This window comes from Centroberyx gerrardi, chromosome 2 (assembly GCF_048128805.1).
Source record: "Centroberyx gerrardi isolate f3 chromosome 2, fCenGer3.hap1.cur.20231027, whole genome shotgun sequence".
Lineage (NCBI taxonomy): Eukaryota > Metazoa > Chordata > Actinopteri > Beryciformes > Berycidae > Centroberyx > Centroberyx gerrardi.
In genome coordinates this window covers 15493357-15517616 of record NC_135998.1, presented here as the reverse complement: position 1 = coordinate 15517616, position 24260 = coordinate 15493357, and the positions used below count along the sequence as shown (strand labels likewise).

Below are 24260 nucleotides of genomic sequence, written 5' to 3'. Positions count from 1 at the left end.
GCGTCCCCTCCCCTCCGTAAGGACTCCCCTCCTCGTCTGCCCACCATGGCCCTGGTGACTCTGCAGCGCTCCCCCACCCCCAGTGCAGCATCCTCGGCCAGCACGGCCACCACCAATGCGGGGGAGGTAAGTGGAAAACCGACAGGGTCGTTTCTTGTGTTTAGGCATCGCCGTGGAGGAAACGCCGAGGATGCGCCTGGGAACCGTCACGTCCCACATTGAATAGGCCGGGTGGCGATTTAGGCTCCTGCGGGGAGGGTTGACAGCTGTCGGTGTACTTCCATCAGCGCTGTGTATGGTGAAGCCAGCGACTGTGACATTATTAACGTTAACGGTTGGCTGAAACGTTGCCAGCGGGGGAAATGTTTGCGGTTTGCTATGCCTGTGAATTTGTAAACAAAAATCCTACGTGTGGGGGATTAGCCGCCAGGACAAAGTGCTCATTTTGCTGCTGCAAACATCGCTGTGTTGCACCCGGGCTGTACTCCCTTCACGTAGGCTAGTCTTCGCAGTAATGCAGCCTCAGTGTAGGGAAGAGATGTTAAAGGGGAATGCCACCCATTTTAAAGAATTCACACTATGTTATTCCTGTGCCCCGGGACAGTTCAGTCAGTGTTTGTGAACTTGCACCGCTCTTTCCCAAAGCTAGAAATCAGAGAGAGATCCTTTGAGTTATAGTGATGTCATCGGGGTGTAAAATCTGGGGCTGCTCCACTGACAATGAGTGGGGCTCTGACTTTGTGAAGCCATAAGATGCTGAGTTGAGTCGCCACACCAAAATAGCATTGCAAACAATTTAAACTTCATTTGGGTGCAAGAACTCACACAAAAAATCTTATGGGTCAACAAAGTCAGTCTCCCATTTATCTACAGAGAAGTGCCAGATTTTACATCCCAGTGGCTTTACATCCCAGTTATCCAGTTTCTAGCTTCAGGAAAGAGTCATGCAAGTTCATAAACACTGACTGAAATGTCCTGGGGCACAGGATCAACATATGTGAATTCTTAAAATCGGTGGCACTCCCCTTTTAACGTTGAGTGTGAGTTTGTCTTGCTGCATCACAAATCATTATTCAGGTAATGGGGGGGATTCGTCAGCAGGGACCCACATGAGCACATGGCTCAGTTGTGTGGATGTTTGGATGTGTTTTGTGTCTGCAGGTGTCCCAATGATCCAACTTTCTGTCTTGTGGGACATTCATAGCAGATAAGATCACAACACTGACAAGATGTTACCAGTAGAGGGCGCTGGCGCACTTAACCCAATTTGCACAATCCTCAACACCCACTGTTCTTGTGGCAGTGTAAACTGTACCTGAATCTCAAGGGTTAAACAAGAATAAATGCACCAAGATCCATTCAGTTCCTGAATTTGTTCTCTCTGTGTCGCTCTGTCCCTCCCCCCTGTCCCCCACCACCCCCACCCCACTCTCAAACATATAGACACATAGCCAGCTGCTATAGCATTGATATACTGTGTTCATAAAGCATGTCGGCCCCAGATGAGACCATTCATTATTACCGACCCAACCCACAGTGTAGTGTGCACAGTGCAGTAGTCTGTGTTCACAAATCCATCCTGGCACTCTGATTTAAAAAAAGAAAACCTCTCCGGTTCTGTTGGACTCCAGCTAAAAATATCAGATTGATGAGGAGGGATGATTTGATGACTGGAGGAAAATGGCTCTGGCTCAGTGTTTCCTCTATACTAATACGTTTCCTGGTGAAGGGCCACCACAGCAAGCAACCTGCTACCCTTGCTAGAGAAAATGTAAATTAAAAACTATTTAGAAGTGATTCCAGTTTCCCCAAGAAAACATGCAAACCAGTAGGCCCAATGTTTAGAACTGATGTTTCTTATGGTCATTAACTATCTATATCTATCTATCTATATAGCAACACTTTTTTTAGTTTCACAAAGCTAAATATGAATGCAACACTGACACAAGAACAGGAACAGGCATTGAATGATTACAAAAATTACCCCAAACTACAACCGATACAAAAATATCAATGCTAGTCTCGCATGTAAACTAAACGCCAGTGACCATTTGTATTCTGAGGGAAAGTTACTGGTAGCAGCCACTTTACCATCAGCTTTACACTGATATGCTAACCTGTCCTTGTAAACATCCTAACACTGTGTTTAACCTGTCTCCTGCTCCTTAGCAAGAGGGCTGAGCCTGCACTCTCTGGTATCACAGCTTGAAAGAGGAGTAACTTAAAACTACACGTGTAGTGCCAACCTCTGTCTTTGACTTCCTGCACACCAGAAAGACAAAGTTAAGAAAACTGAGGAGTTTAACAGGTAAAATCAAAGATTGTTAGCTGGCAAAGAAGCTACTTTTATTTGGCTTTATTTATTTGATCCAGAGATGGCTTACTGTCACTTTCAGTGCACCGATTGCATAAGCCTGGGATGTTGATTTTACGACAGAAATGTGATTTGGACTACAGGTAAATAACTTTTTTTTTTCGGTGGCGTTTGAAAATTGTCATGTAGATTCTTATGGTACATCACTGGCAGCATGTTTACATGCAACTCCCATTTTTATATTTTCTCTAGACATTGTAGCTGGGGCAGCACCTCAGTATTTGAGGCATGTGGATAATCCTCCACCATAAACAGTTGAGTTCCTACTCATTAAGAAACCAAAAGTAATTTAAAAACAAACAACTGACTACTTATCACAGATTGTTGATCAGGCCGGAGTACACTCATTAATTTGTACAATGCTATAGTTCGTAACCTGTCAACATGTCATTATACTTATATGAGAATATTTGCTGTAATGCATTTTAATGATTTTCAGTCATGGCATTGTTTAGGCTAAATCAAACAAAAGCCTGTGTGGCTTATCCTTAGCCTTTCTCTGGACCAAATTTTCATGGGTTATTAGCAATATAATTTAGTTAGTGGCAATATAATTTCAGTGATTAATGTAGTCTACTAGGCACTACCTCATATTGCAGGTACTTGTGTATACTATAATAGCATTATATAAGTAGTGGCTTCATACGTAAAGAACTTTCTGGTCAAAAATTAGTAACTGGATACAAATTAACTAGGACCAGTTTCAATCTTCCTGCATTTAAGTCCCAGCCCAGTCTCTGAAAAACATCGGTCTTGCTGAGTCTGTTGTATGTTCCTAGAGGCGAAGGCCTGTTTGACTTGTTGGCAGCTGACCGTTTCTCATTGCAGAGGATTCTCATTGACATTCACAGAATATAACAATCCTTTGGGTCTTTTCGGATGCCTGTGTCATATAAATTGAAAACCTAATAACAAAAAGTCAGAGAGAGGTCAGTTAGACTCCATCAAGGATCTGGGACATGTCAGTTACTAATTATTACCTCCGCCAAGGAGGTTATGTTTTCGGTGCCGTTTGTTTGTTTGTTTGTCTGTTGGCAGGATTATGGAAAAACTACTGCCCGATTTTCATGAAACTTCGTGGAAGGGTGTAGCATGGGCCAAGGAAGAACCCATTAAATTTTGGAGCGGATCCGGATCCGACTCACGAACAAGCAATAATAGCACGAACCTTGGCGGAGGTCTGCGCTCTCCGAGTGCCCTTCTAGTTGTAGAATGTGTTCATGCCGCTGTCCTGTGCTGCGTGAGTGTCTGCAGATTTAAGCTCCGAATTTAGGAGGGAAAGATGTAGACAAGTTGGTGCCCAACTGCCCACTGTTCAGTGGTGTCCAGTGAGAAGAATCAATGAAGAATTTTTAAGTACCTCTGTTTATTTTAAAACTGAATCAATGTTTGTGTCTTGTTTTTATTTTGCAGGATTTTGGAAGTGACGATGACCGGAAAAATAATCAGAGGTAAGATCTTATTTTCTGTTGAAAAATAGCGTAATACTCCTACAAAATACTTCATATCCTTAGAGACTAAACTGTCAAACAAAACTACAAGGAAACACACACAGAAATTTGTTAAATGTGTGAAACAAATTCTTGTCCTATGTTGGTGGCCAGCTAAGTGACTGTAGCAAAGTTATATGGTTAGCTCTGTTTCAAACGTTTCGATCAATATTTGAGAATGCTACCGAGTGTATACCACCAGGTACCATAAGGATGACTTGTGCTGGTGAAAGGGACAGAATATATATTGCATGACAGGGAGTCTGAGGAGTGGGTTTCTCTGCCCTGAGCCCTCTGAGCCTGGTGCTAGTGTTAATGTGAATCAGAGAATCAAGCAACGAGGGAATGTCCCAGAAGAGAATAAGGGTCACGGTCATTTTCAGTCTCACATTCCACTTCAGTTTGTTACGTCACAAAAAGGACAATTGGAAACGTAATTCTAAAGCATTATAATATTGTATACTGATTTAAAAACGTAACAGCACACTTCATTCTTTAAATGGTTGTTGAAATGAACAATGATCCAGATATTTTGTATTCCCAGGGTAATGTTGGCAATAATCAAAGCTGAATTGCACATAAAGCTTTGTTACTAAAGCTTAACAACTCCTATTTGTCCTATTAATTACATTAAATATTGCTCCTCTGTCTTCGACAAGCAATGGCACAGCTCCAGATTGTGCAAAACACCACTACCAAGTTGTTGACAAACACCAAAAGCACATCACAGGATCATATTGACTCTTTGAGTTTGTCTACACCGGATGCTGGTTAGTTTTAGAAAGGATTTTAATATTTAGTGGATTGTTTTTATGTCTTGGCTATACTGTAGGTGTGGCTTCTAACTACATGTAAAGTATTTTAACCTGTTATGCGTCAGAGTGCAGCCTGAAATGCTCATTGAGCCTCCTGGCCATTTTGGAGTCTAGGCTAAAGACAAAAGGTGACCAAGTCTTTGCTGTCCGGTGTGCTGCTGAGGAGCTCAGACAGGCCAAATTACTGTCATCTTTTAAATCACTTTCCTAAAGCACATTTTTACAGAGAGGTTTTTATAGTATTTGTTTTTATATGTTCCATTTCTCATGTATTTTCCTGTTTGTTCCTGTATAACCCAGTTTTTAATTCTTTTATTGTATTTTTATATTATATTATTGGCTTTTATTTACTATTTGTAAAGCACTTTGTAGGTGCTATATAAAATAAAATGCATTGTATGAGAGAGCTGGAAATGAGCTGCACAGATGGAAACCTCTGCACAGAAAAAAAACATGGCTGATGTCATGAAATATTTTTGAGGCTCACTTAGTTCTAGATTAGATTTTCAGCTTATGGGCTGCTGAGGATAAGGCATATTTGGTCATGTTTTTGGCCCTATGCTGGTGCTCAATCAGTCCTATTACACTGCCGGTGGGATCAAGGGTTTTTTAGACAACACACAAGGTTGGCAAGGGTTGTTGGACAGTAGCACTTGGATGGCTTATCTTATATTCTTCCTAGATAGAGGAATATCTCAACACTGTCAGCAGATTGACCCTCTTTGGCACTGATCGTCAGAGCGTTTCAGAGTTGTAAGCAGTGAATTAAGTAAACCGCTGAGAACCACACAGCAGGCGGGAATAGTTACAGCGTTGATTACTGAAAAGTCTGTTCTGGCCGCTGACCAGCCGCTTGTCTTGTCCTCAGTCCTGAGGATTCAGTGATGTCAGCGAATCTGGCTCTCTAAGGGTCGTACGGTATCAGACAGGCAGAAACCTGATCCAGATTTTATCCTCCAAAGGCCCTTGGGTTCTCACAGCTCTCTCAGGGAGAAAAACTACTCACAACAGGCCAAGTTATGCAACAGCTAGCAACAGAGTTGACCCTTTGACTGGAAGTGTGAGTGTCTGCGTGTGTGTATGTGTATGCGTGCATGCACATGCTTGCATGTTTGTTGACAATATAAAGTGATACCTCAATTGAAGTGATATATACATGTATATATACTGTATATATACTGTATACACATGCCATGTCTATTGTCTGGATTCAAACACATAACATAACACATAACATAATTTGTGTTGTTCCCTTGGCGACAAAGCATTCCTTTAAACAACCTGACTTCAAAAACGTCAAGTTATGTGTCTGCAAAGATTTGACAAAGTCGGTATTTGTCTTTGTGTTCACTGGGTGTGCAGGTCATGCAGAGTTGAAACTGTCATGTCATGCTTTGTCTGGACTGTCTCAATGAGTGGCATGTTTCTCTTTGGCTCTGTGATTCATCATCAGAGATCCTTAATTTAGGATTCTGCGTGTCAAACAGGCCCCTACAGCCATTTACTTTGTGATTGACGCCAAGTAACATTTCTCTGCCACCCAACCCAACCAACACAACCCATGCATGAATGATGGTATTGTGGCAGACTGTTGCAGAGGGAGAGCTGATTGCTCAAGCACGCGCTGTGAAGAGGAGATAAGCTGCTGCTTGTGGGCAGGGAGCAGACGAGGCAGCAAAGACACGGAGAACACGGATCCTTGAGACCCAGATGGAGAGGAGAGCTATGGGAGGAAGAGAGAAGGACGCACCAGACCAAGACCACATGAGTGACTAGACTGGTTTAACCAAAATATGCTGGTGACATGTTTAGTAATGCGAACTTCGATTGAATGTAGTTTAACACGGCTGTTGCTTGTGTATGATTTCTCACATACACGCTGTGAGCTGAAGACTTTTTGGAGGAGACTAACTCAGAGATAGTAGGTTTTTCGAATTGAGACTGTAGACAAACCTCCAGTAACCGGCAAGATGCATCTGGTGGTGAAATCCTCGCAGAAAGCCATGTTCATTCTGCCTCACTTTGTGGAGAAAGCTGCACTGACTCAGAGGGAGATCTGTCGAATGTAAGTTCTCACAGCAGCACTGAAGACTCCATAGGAGACACTAATGCAATTTAGTGGCAGTATAGGATGTGTGAAACAGGTGGTTGAACTGTAATCAATGGTGATATCTTTACATGTGATTAGTTTAATTTAACAGTATGAAGCTGGTGCCAAAACCTTACATTTTCAGTCTAAACTTTATGTAACATTGCATCAATGTAGCGACATTTTTAACGCTTTGTGTCAACGGTTGAAAAATAGTATATTTTTTCCTAAGACAGCAGAATGTGATCTTATGCTTTAGACTTTAAGAGTTACGATTTCTTTTCAATTCCGCTGCTTTTTTCTTTTTAACCACCAACATGTTACTGGTGTCTGAAATCAACAAACTGTCCTCTTGTCTCTTAATTGTGACTTTCCATAAGTGTAGCCTAAAGTTGTTTAGGGGAAGTAACTAAGTTCTTTTCCAGTTTCACTGTTCTCCTTAAGTGTTCTGTTGACGTCACCCAATCATCATCATCACCAAATCATCTGTCTTCTGGAGAAATTTGAAAAGAAATAATGATATCACATAACAGGGGAGCTGAAACAAAAGGCCTTGTGATGGTCCCACTCAGTCATACCAGGCTTTGTGTGTGGTGGTAGAGAGGGGAGCAGGACTGTGCCTAAACAAAGCCGCGCTCTGTTCCGTCTGCGCTGACACCGCAGCGCTCCTCCTGCTCACTGCTGTCTTCACGGAGAAACTAGCTGTGACCCAGGAGTCGGGGCGTTCGGCGCAGGTTGGAGAGGGAGGGAGGCTACAGAGGAGAGAAAGCAGGGATGAGAGTAGAGTGCTGGGCAGACAGACGGGCCATAAAGCGAAAGTGTGGTTCCACCAAAGGTCAGCGGACCTAATCAAGTTGAGTCTGTTCATCATCTGAGGAGAAGTATGACATAAAGCACAGCGCTGTAAAAGTTGCTGAACCAGGAGTCTGCTGACATTCAGTCACTGATGCCCTCTCCCGCTCGCTGAAACAATGAGGAACAATTAAGGGTGAAACCATACCTGCTTCCAGCCCTGCGCCTCCCCATGTCTTAAGATCATTCATTGCAATTCTTGGACTTAAAAGAAAAAATATTCTACTTGGGGGCAACCCAGTGGCTCATTCTACTGCTAATCATACTAATGTGTCTGCCTTGTATATCGCACCTGTGATTACATGACAGGCTTAGACTGATATATTAGTTTACCAATACAGCTACATGACACCTGTAATACCTGCAATGACATTTTGTTTTCAGATTTTATTTATTCATTTCAGTGTTTATTTATTTCAGGGTTTCAGTGGAGACTTGTAGTGTCCCATAATGGCCTCTATCATTGGTGTCCAATCATGGGCCATGGAGGTATGCAGTAGGCAGTATCCAACAGTATGCAGGTTTTCCTTCCAACCAGTCATTAAAGCAGGTGATTTCACTGATTAGTTCCCTCCTCTCTGGTTGAAAGTGCTAATCAGTGAAATCACATGCTGTAATCTTTGGTTGGAAGGAAAACCTGCAGCCTCTCGTCCCTCCATGGAACATGATGGACACCACTGGTCCAAATGCTGTTTCAGAGGAAAAGCTGAATCCTTGTAATTCTTTGGCATGGAAATAGTCAAAAACAAAGATATATTGAATATTGGCACAAAATATTGGTTATTGGCACTTTCAGCACTTCAAAAGCCCATATCAATCAAACTCTATTGCATAATGCTACATTGTGGAAGTTAGTCAGTAGATGCTTTGTGGTAACAGTTATTCATGTAGAACAGTAAATGGAGAGCGCAAAAGAGAAAACAGAAATACAAAGTTGATGCAGAAAGGAGTAAAAATTGTGATGTCTCTCCAATATCAACCTGCAAACTGCAGTACATCTGGTGTAAAAGTTTTGGTGATAGAGAACATTACACTACAAAAAAAGCAGCTTAAGTTGAATATGGTGAAGGCAAAGTAGTGCTAACAGTGCTTCCTTACAGTATGGTCCTTTCACTTATCACAATTGCATGGGTCAAAGAAACAAGAACTCTGATCAGAATTTAAGCGTGTGTTCTCTCTGTGTGACTGTGTGTATCAGTGTATGTGCTTCAGTAAGCAGTATATCACCACTGTCACACTGTAAGATGTGTGGTTGGTTGAAAAGTTTTGAGTTGTGCAGCTCCATCCAGCTCTCTATCCTGTTCATGTGTTTGCCTGTGTTTCTGCACCTGGCTTTTAGTCTGTTTTTCTGGTCTATGTAGTCTTTTTAGGTCTTACTAGTTGGTTTAATAATATGTAGTGTACATTCAATTACAGTTCTGGTCATCAGCATCAATAATTAATACATTGGCAAGGTGCTTACCATGAGCAGTGAAAATAAACCAAAAATGATGGCAATTGTTTTCCCATATGGACACATACGTGTGGGACAAGTGAAAATTAAGTGGCACCAAATTTATTTTCCTCTTTTTCCCTTTTTCAGCCTTAGCGAGAGCTTCTTCATGGTCAAAGGAGCCGCCCTCTTCCTGCAGCAGGGCAGCAGCACACAGGGACCAAAGACCCCGACCCACCACAACCATGCAGGTAGACACACACACACACACACACACACACAAGCAATATGCAGGAAGCTTTGTTTAGTGTTGTTTTGCTTATGTTCACTGCAAAGGGCTCTACACAAAAGCAAAGTCATATGCTGAGGTGGCTTTTCCTCTGTGGAGTTGTCTGTGTTTAGGCTAACCCACGTGTTAGGAAAGGTTAGGAAAGGTTAGGAAAGGTTAGGAAAGGTCACCTAGCTGGGTGTCTTTTAACTGACCCAGAGTTCAACACCATGTTGCCATGTTGCATTGGCAACAAGTGACTTCATCCAATGCCAGTCCAAGTCAAGTGTCAAGTATTTGGTCACGAGTCTGAGTTAAGTCTCAGACGGTCTGCTTAATCCAAAACATAATTATTTCTAAGAAAATTTACAGCCAGCTCATTACATTATGTCTCATTAGCTATTCAAATATCAGGCACTGGTTAAATAAAATGATAATGTAACCTAAATTAAGATAGGAATCGCATATGTACATAATCACTTAATACACCACAATAGGAGAAAAACACAATGAAAGCTCAGCTTTTTAAAGTTAAAAAACTGTAATTGGCCTTGAAACTTGAACATCTCATGAATATGTCAGCGAGAGAGGAGCTTATAGGTTTGGTTTTTGGTTTTACTTCACTCTTTCCTTTCAAGCCTCCTACCTTCCCCTTCTCTGGTCCTAACTCTTACTCATCTGCTCTCAGTCAGTGACGACACATGTAAACACTGCCTACAATACACAATCTAAAAATAAACACTTTGCCATTCTTTTACAGACGCTCATTGTTCATGAGTCACAAATCTAGAGTCAAAGTTGAGAGTGAAATAATTTGAGAAGACCAAGTCGTGTTCGTACGTGACTTCCGTGTGAGTGCGAGTAGCAAACTGGAGTCCCCGTCCCTGTTGAACACAACACAGTTATTTGAAAATTCCTTTTTGACCCTGAAAAGTGACCCTGAGGCTTCCTGCTGAGGTGTTTTGCCCCACATATACTGTATGTTCTTAAGTGTAATTTAAAAGAAGAGCTCAGGTCAAATAAAAAGGAGCTTTCTAGATCTGTATTGTTTGATTTTCCCATCAAGATGTTACATAAGCTCACTAAGCAGGACTGACCAGTCTACAGCTGATGCTGCCTTCACTTTGTTTTTTTGTGTTACTCTTTATGTAACTGACGAGACTAGACTAGACTATAGATACAGACATACAGTAAATATGCTCACATGACTGAAAGAGTGGGCAACATAGCCTAAACTTTATCCTGTCCATACTCTGAATGACAGTACAGATACAAGTACTACTCAACAGTCATTCATGCTGCCTAGTATTGGCCTATTACAATTACAGGAATTGCATTGCATTTCTTAATTAATTTGCTCAAATGATGTTCTGACAATTGCATAACAATCCTCAATTAAATAAAAGAAAATAATAATGCTGAAAAATAAGAACAATATAGGCTACATAACATAAGTTCCTTGTCATAAACTGCAACTACATTTCAGTATTTTCTGAACCCTTCAACCTTCATTGGCTGTGTTCACTACTGCGTTGCAACGTTTTTTAAGTGATGCAAAGTACAAGAGTGAAAATGAAGAAAATATTTTAGGGGCAGTCTGGGATGAATGAAAATACAACTGTTGTCTTGTTCACCGCATTTCTAACATTACTGAATTTGTATTTTTAAGTGATGGCAGAATTGCCTCACTTCTGGTATTATTATAGCTATCTACAGCTGCCTTGATGCAGCTGCTTTGCGTTATATTACATTACACAATGGACTAGCAACTTCTTCTCGCATGGCTAGATTATGGTGTAAATTTGCTCCTAAATGTCTGTTATCTGGAATGACATAGAATGAAATCCCAAGATGGAGACAAAAGTCTTTAATACTCGTAAAATTATGCTTAGCTGAGTACTTTTGTGATTTAACTTTATTTTCAGTTGGCTTGGCAGTACCAAACTTTAAGTTGTATTTCTGGTCCTTCACAGTGAGACCCCTAACTACCTGGTTTGATCCCCATTCTAATGTTTCTTGGCATGCACTAGAGGAAAACAGAGTTTCTCCCTGGAGATTACAAGACATCATTTACGCAAATATCTCAATCAAACAGTGTCAGCTTCGTTTCGGCCCTCTTATCACGCAGATGATACATACGTGGCGTTTAGCACAGAGATTGTGTTCAATTCAGTGTTTATGGCATCTCAATTCTCCAATCTTTAATAACAAGCAGCTGCTTATTGGGCGTAGGCCAGTTAATTTTTCACAATGGGAAAGGAGAGGCATCCATGTTCTGGGTGACATTTACAACAATGATGGTCTCAGATCATTTCAGGACCTTAAAGGCAGCTATAACCTACCGGGCACTTCTTTTATTTACAGCTTAGGGCATCCCTCAAGGCTCATGGTGTGCCGTGGAATCAACCCTTAGAACAACATCCATTCCATAGAATCATCAGTTCCAGAGGGGCCTCTAAAGGTTTAGCCTCCGCACTTTATTCAAAACTACTTGAAGCCTCTTATAAGAAACTCTCTGTGGACAGGCAATGGAGAAGTGATATCCCAAACTTAGAGCCGGATTTCGATTGGGACTCTGTTTGGGCTAACATTTTGCTGGCTTCCCGCAATCCCGACCATCAACAAATTCACCTGAACTATGTGCATAGAACTTACCTTACTCCTAGGAGGATGCACCTCATGAAAATTGCAACTGATCCCCTTTGTTCCTTGTGCCCTCTGGGGGTCCATGGAACCTTTTTCCACATGTTCTGGGAGTGTCCGCCTATAGCTCACTTTTGGAGGGAAGTAGCCACCCATCTGTCTGATATGTTCTCTATGACCGTGCCTGTATCTGTACCCACTTTGATCTTGAATGACCTTTCTCAATTAACAATTCGTGAATATCAGAAGCGAATTGTTTTTGCAGGCTAAAAAACTCATTGCAATGCGTTGGAAACAACCAAACAAACTTTCTGTTACTCACTGGGTTCTCACGTTTCTTGATGTTATCCACATGGAACAATCAACTGCCCGTATAAATGGGGTTAAGGAAGACAACCTGAATCAATGGCATCTGGCTTCTGAGAAATTGAAGGCTCTGGTATAGTCATTATTTTACAAATGAATCTGTAGGTCTTTCCATCATGATCCTGTAGGTCCTGGGGGTGGGGTGGGAGGGTGTTGTTGTATTATATTGTATTGTATTGTATTGTAATCTCAGTCTGTCAAGGTTTCTGTCTTTGTATTTCCACTTGTGTATTTTATTTTTAAATGTTGTAAGATTTCTAAAATAAAAACATTTGATCACAAAAAACTTTCAGTTATCCATAACTGCATTTTAGCACTTCTGAGCTTAATATCTCAAGTGCATAAAGTGCAATAGCTCAATGCATTACATGGCTATCTCAATCCACAGAAGACCATGGTTGTGTCTCTGCATCTTCAGAACTGTGTAGCACATGGAGTCTTAATAATATCAGATAACCAATCAAGACACGTAGCATGGGCATTTGGGAATTATTGCATACCTTGCAGAACAGACTTTGTTGATAACCTCAAGTTAGCTAAGCTTTGTGCTAAATTGCAGTATATTTATTCAAGTGTTTTAAAGTTAACGTGGAAATTCATTCAGTATTCAGTACTTAACGCATGTTTCACTTTCAGGTGACTTACCTCAACACCTGCAGGTCATGATCAAGATCCTCCGGTCTGAGGATCGCATAAAACTGGTCAGTATAATCCTTAAAAACACACACACACACACACACACACGCACACACTCCTTTGCTGTGGTCAGTCCATCTGATCTCAGGCAAGTAGTAGCGGGAGTAGGCTAAAGGCCCTGACACACCAGGCCGACGGTCGGCCGTCGGCCAATGTCGGGCCGTCGGTAAGCGTCGGTGTCCCTAGTTTTTGCGGTGCGTCCCGCACCGTCGGCACTAGCCGGACCCCCGTCGGCGGCTTTTCGGCCGATTGAGCATGTTGAATCGGCGGCGGAGCCCGTCGGTGAGAGAGATCACTCTGATTGGCACGAGAAGAGAAGCGGAAGTGACGAAAGCAAAAGCAAACGACGAAGTCAAAAGCCACAACCAAAAGACCAAGGGCTGACAACGCCAGTGCCATTTGCAACTTCTTATCAGACATATTCTCGATTAGAAGTAGCGAAACCGTCTGTGATGAGCGAGAGTGGTGTGAAAATGGTAAGCAAACGCTGCTTTGTTTACGGTTTGTATATCTGCAGTCCTAGGTCTTCCGGTTTCCCTTTTTGAATGACGAATACAGATTTCCCCTCACGCAGGTGCAGAACGTACGTGCTAGTTGGCCGTCGGCTGTAGTCTTTGCGGTGTGTTCAAGTGCAACTTTTTGGACCAGACGCAGGCGACGTGAGGCGACGCAACAGTCGGCCTTCGTCGCCGCTGGTTCTTTGAAGTCGGTTTGGTGTGTCAGGGCCATAAGTCCACAGTGCTGCCACAGTTAGTGGGTGTTCATACAGTCACATACACTTCATATACAATAACTGCATATAACTGTGATCCAGCAACACCGCTAGATACTGGAAATCTTCCTCTGAGTCTCCCAAATGCAAAACACTCTCTTGCAAAACCCTCCATCTCTCCCACAGGCTGTACGGTTAGAGAGCGGCTGGTCGGACCGGGTGCGCTACATGGTTGTAGTTTACACCAACGGCCGCCAAGACACAGAAGAAAATATCCTTCTGGGAATGGACTTCACAGATAAGGATAGGTACTACTACTACTACTATAACTCTCCTCTGCAATCGTATCATTTCTAATCTGATTGTGAGATTTGTTTTTGTCAAAATGTAATTCATTAATCTTTGCTACCCCTCAGTAAAAGTTGCTCTATCGGGATGGTGCTGCCACTGTGGAGTGATACGAACATACATTTAGATGGAGATGGGTAAGTTCCACTCTTCTGTCTTCAGTCTGTTCTTTGATAATGGAGGCACTAATTAATATCTGAATCAGTTGGCTGAATGGATGAATGCATAAAATCGCTAATGGATTCAATTATTTATGTTTTAATTGAAAGGTTTCCATCACTATCTTGGCACTATCCACTATTTGAAGTAACACCTACTTTTAAAAGTTTGCTGAAATACAATAAACTTGTCATGGAATATTACTTTACAGCTATCATAACACATTTGTTTTATGGAATCATCTATATTTGAAACACAGACTTATGAATTTCAGGTAATATTGTCACATTTAACTTTATTCTCAACAACACATCCTTGTACAAATCAGCCATGCATTTTGATTGTTTTCTGCCTTTTGAGTTTTACTGACTGCCAGTGGCAGAGGAGTAAATTACACAGATTTTGCTCTCTCTCTCTCTCTCCCTGTGCCGGACCAGTTCTTGCTGACCTGTTAAAACGGTCTCTCTCTGTACACTAGAGGAATGTTCCACTGGTTGGTGTCCTGAATAGTCCCATGAACCAACTCAGCCTGTGTTTACGTTCCCAGACCGCTCTATCTCTCCATATGGACTCACCCTAATCTCCCATCTTCTTCTCTTTCTGACCAGAGGGTTCAGTGTAAACACAGCAGGGCGGTCACATGTCTTCAAGCCTGTATCTGTGCAGGCCATGTGGTGAGTGAATTCCTAGATTGATGCTGTATTCTTGGTGTGTGCCTGGGATCATCATTGTCTGTAGTATTTGTAGACATCTAAGAATGACTGAAATTCATTGTCTACCTCAAATCCACCTCGTGTTGTCTGGATTAAATATCTTTAGGTAGACCAATACAGTCAGCCTTTAGGACACATGTAGGACACAGGCATCTGGTCCATAAGTGAATCTCAGTTTTCAGTTCATTCTGGCTTTCCTAGTTGCTGCTGCAGTTGGTGGGAGTACAAGGCTCACTTTCACTCAAGACAATTCAGCCCCACCCACCCACTCAAAGAACATTTAAAAACATTAGTTGTCTTGGTTCAGTTGAATAATAATACATAAGCAAATATGCAGCATTTGATTCTAATTTTTCAATTTGGCCTTTACTTGATTTGGTTCGACACCCCTGGCCTAGGATGATAATTTGGGCGACTGCTTTGTTAAAAAATGCTGACAATCTTGTTATACCCACACACCATCTACTGGTGAATCATCAGAATTGCCATTGAACTTTACTCATTTTTAGTTGAGAGCACCACAGGCTCCTCGTTTGCTCCCTGCCTGTCGTTACACATCCAACTCGCCGATGGTGACGTGTGACAGGCGAGCCTTTGCTGTGTGTCCTGCAGGTCCGCCCTGCAGATCCTCCATAAGGCGTGCGAGGTGTCACGCAGGTACAACTACTTCCCGGGGGGCATCGCTCTCACATGGATGGGCTTCTATGAGAGCTGCATCACCTCGGAGCAAAGCTGCGTCAACGAGTGGAATGCTATGACCGACCTGGAGACGACCCGGCCCGACTCGCCCACGATGTTTGTGGACCAGTAAGACCTTACAGGCTGCTTCTTCTAACATAATGATATTATTAGTCGGGAGCAAATCGAAATGTGATGCATATGTATCATGTGTAAAAACCAGGCTGTGATTTAAAAAAAAAAATTGTTTAGGCATTTACCAGTACCCACCATGACCTGATGTAATTATCATTTCTGCTATTTAGTGTAGCACCTGTGTAGAAACCGGGCTTGGATGTTAGAGGAAAGAAGCATGAGAAGTCAGATTCCTTGAATACATGCCAATCTTCAGATCTAGACTACCTGATATCTGGTAACACCTAGGCTGACCCCTAGTTCACAATGTGGCACCCACTAATTTCTAACCTCGCTATTGGTCTCAGCAGCAATAGGCCAATGGGAAGGCTGAACTTTCTGGTTTAAAATGGCCCACTCAGCAGTTCAGAAATCAAACTGTATCAGGAAAGGGTAAGCGTAGTTATGTGAGAGTATTACACCAAGAGCTGAGAACAGTGAATGACTACCCACCTCTGCTACCAAAGCTGTGTTGTATATGATATATAACTGCTGTCTTAGGGTACGATCACACCTACATTTCATTTTCTGTGGCCTGAAACACAGAGGGGGGGTTTACTTTGTACAAGCGAAACAGGGCTTGCAAACAAGTCATATTCATTCACAAGTAGCTTTTTTACTGGACAGAGTTTTGTTAACCCGTCGTCCCCGTGAGGTTTGAGATTTTAGCGGCGGAGGGAGTGAAAACAAATCTGATTCCAGTCCCTGTAACTTTAGCAAAGCATGTTGGACTTGTCTGCAGTCTTTGCAGTGATTTAGCTTCTGTGGTGTCCATGCCAGTTAAGAACACATGACGAAAAAGCTGAATATAAGCATCAGTCCAGACTGCGGTTTGGCCTCACGTCATTCAGTTATGCTAGGTCTTCCAAGCATGAGTAACTGCTGGCTATCAGACGTCAACATCCGTCCTTATACCCAAAAAGCCCTCGCATTTTGGGGTCGTTTCCTGTAGTTCATTTGGATTATGTTGTCACTTCTAACGAACCGCACTGCAGTTAGGCTTGGAAGTGGAGCAACACCCGCATTTAGAGCCTCGGGGCGGTTATTTGGTGCCACCCGACATTGAATGCCATTGTTCTCACCTGGCCAAACAAACCAAACTAAATGAGTAAACACTTAAGAGTTTAAATAAACTGCTCCCAACATGCTTGGTGTGAATGCTCCCTTAATGGGACTTAGAAAAGAAAAGAAAGGGCACCAACTGGTGTCCTTTCTTTTCAGCAAGTGTCCCTTCTTTTCAGCTCTTGAAACATGCACAAAGTGACACTGTCATGCAAACTTTCATGCAGATGGCAGCATTGATGTATTGCTTGGTTGTGCACAGGCCAACTGAGCGGGAGAGAACAGAGTGTCTCATCAAAGCCAAACTACGCAGCATCATGATGTTCCAAGACCTGGAGAACGTCACGTCTAAAGAGGTATGTGCCCAGGCACCTCAAGGGTGTGTTCAGTTGGTTTGAAATCTTTTGTATATTTTCTGTGATCTCGCTAACAAAAGTCTGGGAGTGAGGTCAAGAAAAAGGTTAAGGAAACAAGTTACATTTTGAATCATCCAAATCAGCATTAGGGCATGTTTACACGATGTTTTTCCTGATACACTTGCGTTCTGGTGCTCAGAGTTTGCCTTCTGTCATACAATGTTCCTGCCTCTTTTCGTGCACCATTTTACTTTTGCATGGGGGGCACAGGAAAGGCACAAGGACCAACCAAGCAATGTTGAAAATGAATGTATAGCATGGCAAAAAATTGTAATGTCTTAAGTCAAAATTAAGTAAAGAAATTGAGTATTTATTAGTTGTTTGAGCTGTGTTTGATTGGCTGGAGGTCATGTTAAGGGTTTGAATTGTACGTTAGGGGTTAAACACGAGGTCATTTTGCTTAGCTCAGTAGCTTTGTTCTGCAACTGCATGATCTGGCTCAGTTTTTTTGCATTCCAGCAAAATGCATCATGTGAACATCTTCTAAACAATGTTTGTGAAGCGGGAGTTAGTCTGCCGTGGCACACTGGTGTGCCTTGGAGTTAATTCAGATGTACCTTTGCATTTTGTTCAAATATGAAGAAATCAAGTTCAAAACAAAAAAATATTAGCTTTATTAAACAGTTATGATCCTATTATGGTATATGGTTAGACCCTGATCTCCAGGTTAATCTATTTTGGGCCTTTGAAATCTTGTTTTGAGAACCGCTGAACAACTGTAGAGTCTGTTCTGTATGAGAGATCCGACGGCTTTCTGTGCTTCTCTATTTTTCACTGTGTTGTTCAAGGAAGGTAAACTGTTTTTATATGTTGTCCTCCTCCCCAGATCCGTACCGAGCTGGAGCAACATATGAGCTGTAACCTCAAAGAATACAAGGAGTTCATAGACAATGAGATGCTGCTGATCCTGGGTCAGATGGACAAGGCCACGCTCATCTTTGACCACTTGTACTTGGTGAGAACCTTCCTCCTATGTCGTGTTTGTCTGGTTTTATATAATGCTTTCACATTACTTTCTCCACATTTCCTCCATGCTGATACCCAAATATTGTCACATCGTACTCTGTTACCTCTAGTTAACCTTAGACCTAGTTAACCTTAGCTGTTATTCTGATGAAGTTGCTCTCTGTCTGCTCGTGCCCGCAGGGATCTGAGTGGAACGCCTCCAACCTTGAAGAGCTGCGGGACTGTGGGTGAGTTGATGGCTCAACAGCAGCTGCAGTTACATGAGCCATATTTTATCATTCAGATTGAAGATTCCCCCCCACCCACCCCGCAAGTGTTTACATGAGCGCTAAATAAAATGATCGCATACGGTGTGCGGTTACATGCTCCACAGTATGTAATCAGAATAAAAGTTCCTGACATGCGCTAAATACAGCATCCAGCACTCTAAAATGGGCTTTTTTTAGTTTTATCAGAACATACGACTGCAACAGTTATCAACCGGGACAAGGTGAGCGCGGAATGAGCTTTGGCCTACTACAGCTGCCACTTCTCAAAATGTTTCTAACAAAAAAAAAAAAAAACAGTGTCAGCAACAGACCGGGGCCGTGTTCGGCATGGGATTCTACCGTACTAAACATACTACACGTGCCATAGAGTTGCATGTTGGATGTAGTGTGTGTAGTATGAGTAGTATCGTGACCCAGTTTAGTTTTATGCCCGCAATGATTCAAATTCTCTAGTAAACGTCACTGACGTCACTTACTTCAAATGGGCGAGTGTGCGCAGAGAGTTTAGATATTCCAACCAAAGAAAGTGATCAGATCGAGCGTTTACGTGATGAAATTTTATCCATCGCACGTATTATGATAACTAACCCTAACCAGCCCTCTCAAGCCATTCTGAATGAAATTTCATTCAGAGCCCCGTTTATTCTGATTGAGGTTACTATTCTGATTATTAGTGGAATAAAAGGCTCCATGTAAACACAGATACTGTCACACAGTATTTTCCTGATTTTGTAATACACATTTTTCCTGGTACAGTATTGAATAAATGCTTCATTTGTACTTTTTAGTAAAATATGCCATGATGTACATCTGTCTGTATTAGTTATTTTATCTCTCCTGTTAGATTAATTCCAGCTGTGCCTGGATACATAGTTTACAGGATGATGCACTGATACCATGAGATACGACACAAAGTTAAATTTGTTGCACTTTTCCTATTGTGGTTGTCTATGAATTACTTCTAATTATTACTAATTAATTAGTTTAATTCATTATTCATAATACAAAATTGTGCATAATAAACAGCATTGTGAAGGCTGTAAAGAAACAAGCTGTTTATCATTATGAGTCTTTTTTGAAAGATCACAAGAAACAGAAATCCAAGCTCAATTCATGACGTATAGCTCTGATAAAAAATTTAAAAAAAATACGTATGTGGGAGTTTTGGGAGTTGCAGAGTTGAAAGACCAGTGTGTGTTTGTTTTGGTTGCAGGGTGAGTTACATCCTGAATGTTACCAGGGAGATTGACAACTTCTTCCCGGGGACGTTCTCTTATCACAACGTCCGAGTGTACGATGAGGAGGCCACTGACCTGCTGGCCCACTGGAACGACACATACAACTTTATTGTCAAAGCCAAGTGAGACCCTAAACATTAATAAAAAAAAAACCAGTGTGCTGGGTGGGGTGGGGGGGATGAAAAATGGATATTGACATATATACGTTACCTTCATATTACTTTTTGTAAAGGCAAAAACAACTGAGAAACTTTTTATTCATAATAATTATTGACAAAATCTGCATTGTAGGTAGCTGTAGCGCATTGCTGCTTTTTTATGTATGGTGACTAAGTGAGGTATGCTCAAAAAATTAACCCCGACTTTCTTAGGTATTGGGGGAAAAAAGATTAAGCTGATTTTTATCCAAATAAATAGTTTCAAGAAAGCATATGAAAAATAGAACCAACACAAATTTGTTTGGTTTAATATCAACTGGACTGAAACAGATAAAATCAACAAAAAGCGTCTGACTGTTATTGGATCTATGTAACCAGATAATTAAATAATCTATCACTTTTAGAAATGGAAATGCAAAAACATGGACAGGTCTCTGGCACAGCTTATGGTGACCTGTAATTAACATAAAGTCACAATGGAGATGAGTGAGCTAGCTAATTAGAGCACAGAAACCTTTAGTGAAGAGGTAATATATCACAATGCAAAACCCTGCTTTGTCACTTTCTTTTTTTGGCTAGAGAATGAAATGTTTCCCTATCAACCCTCCTCAGTATTGTGGTCATTTTGTTCTGTGGGACTAAAAATATGACTTGTAAAAATATTACTTATTGCATGTGAAATTATTTCAGTGTGGAAATTTGAAATGCATTTGAAATACATTTAAATAAATAGAATTTGACCGAAATGTGTCATATAATTGAAATGCACAGACTTAGCAAATGTACTAAAATGTTTTTTGAATGTGAGAGAACAGTATCTTGACTACAACAGAAATTTAAATTATGACTATCAAAGGGGATGGGATTTATAAATTAATTCAAATCAGTACTGGTACCTTGAATTTGATACCAATACTAAAGGATAATTGTTTCCTACTGTGTCTGAATTAAAATTAACTCCATACCATAGCCATATTGTCATCTCTTGGTAAAATGATTTAGTAAATCTTGTATTCAAATGTAGTAGAGTGTACAGTCTAGTGTTTCAAATTGTTGAGAAAGTACACTTGGATGAGATGAGAATCCTTTGGAAAACTTAGGCCAACTTGGCAACAGAACAAAGTTAGATGAATCTCTCACCATCTTGCCTGGACGAGTAGAGGAGATCAGACAGGAGAGTGGAGGAGGCCAGACTGGTGCTGGGTGGCCTTTGGCTTGAATTGTAAGAACTATGATCACAGTAACACGATTAGCCCTTTCTGAGCTAATGCACCACTAGTCAAAGCGTGGAGAAAGCTCTAGCTACGCTACTAAGCTAATGTTTATGTTTTCGTGTTTTAACGGACAATGTTATCACTGTCTGAAGGATGCTGGTAGAGTGGATTTATCTGCTAATCTATTTAACAAAATAACAAAAATTGGCACCAAATGTCCAATGCTCAGTAACAGTGATGTGAATTCGTCGCACCCTGTCTTAACTATCATCAAACAAATGCAGCAAATGAGATATAAATTATTTTCTTTATTGTCCATTAGGAAGAGCCATTCCAAATGCCTGGTCCACTGTAAGATGGGGGTAAGCCGGTCTGCCTCTACGGTTATTGCCTATGCAATGAAGGAGTACGGCTGGACTCTGGAGAAAGCCTACAACTTTGTCAAGCAGAAACGGAGCATAGCTCAGCCGAATGCTGGTTTCATGAGGCAGCTGGCAGAGTACGAGGGCATCCTGGACGCCAGGTAAGCAAGTTTAGCAGTCATGAGGTTTACATCTTATAACATGTTTCCTCAAGCACCTCAGGGCCAAGTCAAAGAGGACTGTCAATTAATTACACATAGGTGTGCTCTCTGTGAAGCTATTAGCATGACAGTGGACACATGCTATTGGGGTAAGAACAGTATTAAGGCCCTGACACACCAAACTGACGTCAAAGAACCAGCGGCGATGAAGGCCGACTGTTGCGTCGCCTCACGTCGCCTGCGTCTGGTCCTAAAAAGTTGCACTTGAACACACCGCAAAGACTACAGCCGACGGCCAACTAGCACGTACGTTCTGCGCCTGCGTGAGGGGAAATCTGTATTCGTCATTCAAAAAGGGAACCGGAAGACCTAGGACTGCAGATATACAAACCGTAAACAAAGCAGCGTTTGCTTACCATTTTCACACCACTCTCGCTCATCACAGACGGTTTCGCTACTTCTAATCGAGAATATGTCTGATAAGAAGTTGCAAATGGCACTGGCGTTGTCAGCCCTTGGTCTTTTGGTTGTGGCTTTTGACTTCGTCGTTTGCTTTTGCTTTCGTCACTTCCGCTTCTCTTCTCGTGCCAATCAGAGTGATCTCTCTCACCGACGGGCTCCGCCGCCGATTCAACATGCTCAATCGGCCGAAAAGCCGCCAACGGGGGTCCGGCTAGTGCCAACGGTGCGGGACACACCGCAAAAACTAGGGACACCGACGCTTACCGACGGCCCGGCATTGGCCGACGGCCGACTGTCGGCCTGGTGTGTCAGGGCCTTTAGGCCAGCAAAAGGTTTATATTAAAGGCAACTTAATGCTGCTTTTTAAAGTTTTCTCTGTGGTTTTCAAAGGTTTTCTATGTGGTAGATTAGATCAGGTAACTTTATCAGATAACTGTTTCCCTAAAGGGAAATTTCTCTCATAGTCTACAATGGGAAAACTCTTGAAATATTCTTGTACTCCTCTTGTCTTCACAGTAAGCAACGCCACAACAAGCTGTGGAGGCCTGAAACGGATGAGGAGGGCTCGGAGGATTTGCAAGCCTCTGGGCGCTGTACTGGTCTGGACGTCCCTGGAGAGGAGACACCAGTGCTCAGAGCTTCCTCCCAGGAGGAGGAAGAAGCCTGGGGCGGCTGTGGGGCTTCTCCCTGCAGGGGTATGGGTCTAGAGGTGGAACCCCTCGACCCCCTCAACTACAATTACTACTTCAGACGTTTGTCAGACTCTGCACTGGACAGTGAGCCCTCCACCCCAGTGCGGGGTCCCCCACTCCTGGGCATGGAAAGGGTGTTCATTGAGATTGAGGATGTGGAGAGAGATGCCCTACTGGAGGATGAGGGTTTTCCCATGGCACACTTGGTCCTGCCAGGAGAGGGCACAGCCGCCCAGACCTGTGGGCGTCTCGACCCCCTGGAGGACATGAGACTGAGGCTTGAGTTCAGTACTTTGGAAGAAGAGGATGAGGAGGAGGCCAAGAAAGAGGAAGCTGAGATGGCGGCCCTGGCCCAAACACCTGGAAATTCAGACGGGAAGAAGGTGGGAGAGGATGCAGACAGAACGGAGGAAAGCCGGTTAGGCTTAGCCAACCTGAACACCAACAACAGCAACCGCCTGGCTGCCAAGCGCAGCTGCCCTGCAGCCTTCGACGTGAGTCAAGAAAATATAGCTTTTAACTACTAGTAGTAGCATATTGGCAACAGCAGTAGTAAAGTCATGTTTGTGTTTCTCTGCCTATTTTAGAACTGTTTTCATGTCAGAAACATAATCCTGTAATGTGATTAACTTAGCGCTGTCAACATTCTGCATGCCACTGTTGGCTCCAGTTACATTGTGATTGACCATGTATTCTCTCAATTTTACTCGGTTTAGGACAGTGCTAGCACAGGAAACCCTTTCAAAGTGAAGCCCTCCTATCAGTCCTGTAAAGACTGCCTGCGTCTACCACAAGGGCGGCGCTGTGACCGCCCAGCAGGAGGCCGTGCCCACCGCCTTAACCCCACCCGCCACTGCACAGTCCCCTCCATATCCATAGATCCGCCTGGGACCCACTTTGCATCCACCCCAATTCTGTCATCTGTGCCAGCCCCTGCTGTTGTCCCACCCAGCTCGGTCCAGCTCTGCAGTCATCTCTGTCGCTGTGCCACTTGTGCCCCAGGCATTCTCCCTGTCCCACTAGCCCGCCTGGAGGCCTACCGCCAGAAACTGGTGTCACCCATGAGCTGTGAGGAGCTTCCTCGTGACCACAGCTCACTGGAGACGGAGGATATGGACGAGCCACAGGCGGATGAGGTGGAAGAGCAGCTGCCAAGGGAGGGCAGAGGGGTCAACACAGCGGCCATCACAGAGCTTACGCTACTGAACCTCGGCCTGGAGGGAGAAAGACCTGCACTGGCCGCTGCTGAAGGTATGAAACTACAACCCGGTCCAGAGATGGAGTCGTCTGGTGGTGAGGTGGAGCTCCAGCAGCAGGCCCTGGCCCAGCTGCAGATGCCTGCACTGGGGCTAGAGTTTGGTCTGGAACTGGTGCGACAGAGGGCGGAGCAGCTAGAGAAGCTGTCAGGCTTGGCCATGGAGGGCCAGCTCCCAGTAGGGCCCCTGCCTTAA

General features: G+C 42.8%; 1 protein-coding gene across 1 annotated transcript; it reads left to right on the top strand.

Moving 5' to 3' along the window:
- The first annotated feature begins 45 nt into the window (after positions 1 to 45).
- ssh1b (slingshot protein phosphatase 1b) lies at positions 46 to 24260 on the top strand. Its single transcript, XM_071910377.1, has 16 exons — positions 46 to 126; positions 3788 to 3825; positions 9203 to 9303; positions 12966 to 13030; positions 13924 to 14045; positions 14154 to 14222; positions 14853 to 14918; positions 15570 to 15764; positions 17134 to 17227; positions 18114 to 18242; positions 18434 to 18480; positions 19736 to 19882; positions 21455 to 21655; positions 22634 to 23303; positions 23526 to 23978; positions 24114 to 24260. The coding sequence occupies exons 1-16, from the start codon at positions 46 to 48 to the stop codon at positions 24258 to 24260; spliced, it is 2625 nt and encodes an 874-aa protein (XP_071766478.1).

Coding starts and splice junctions, on each gene's coding strand:
- ssh1b (XM_071910377.1), top strand. CDS start 46: ATGGCCCTGGTGACTCTGCAGCGCTCCCCCACCCCCAGTGCAGCATCC. Junction 127..3,787: donor CCACCACCAATGCGGGGGAG/GTAAGTGGAAAA, acceptor TTTATTTTGCAG/GATTTTGGAAGTGACGATGA. Junction 23,304..23,525: donor GCTGCCCTGCAGCCTTCGAC/GTGAGTCAAGAA, acceptor TACTCGGTTTAG/GACAGTGCTAGCACAGGAAA.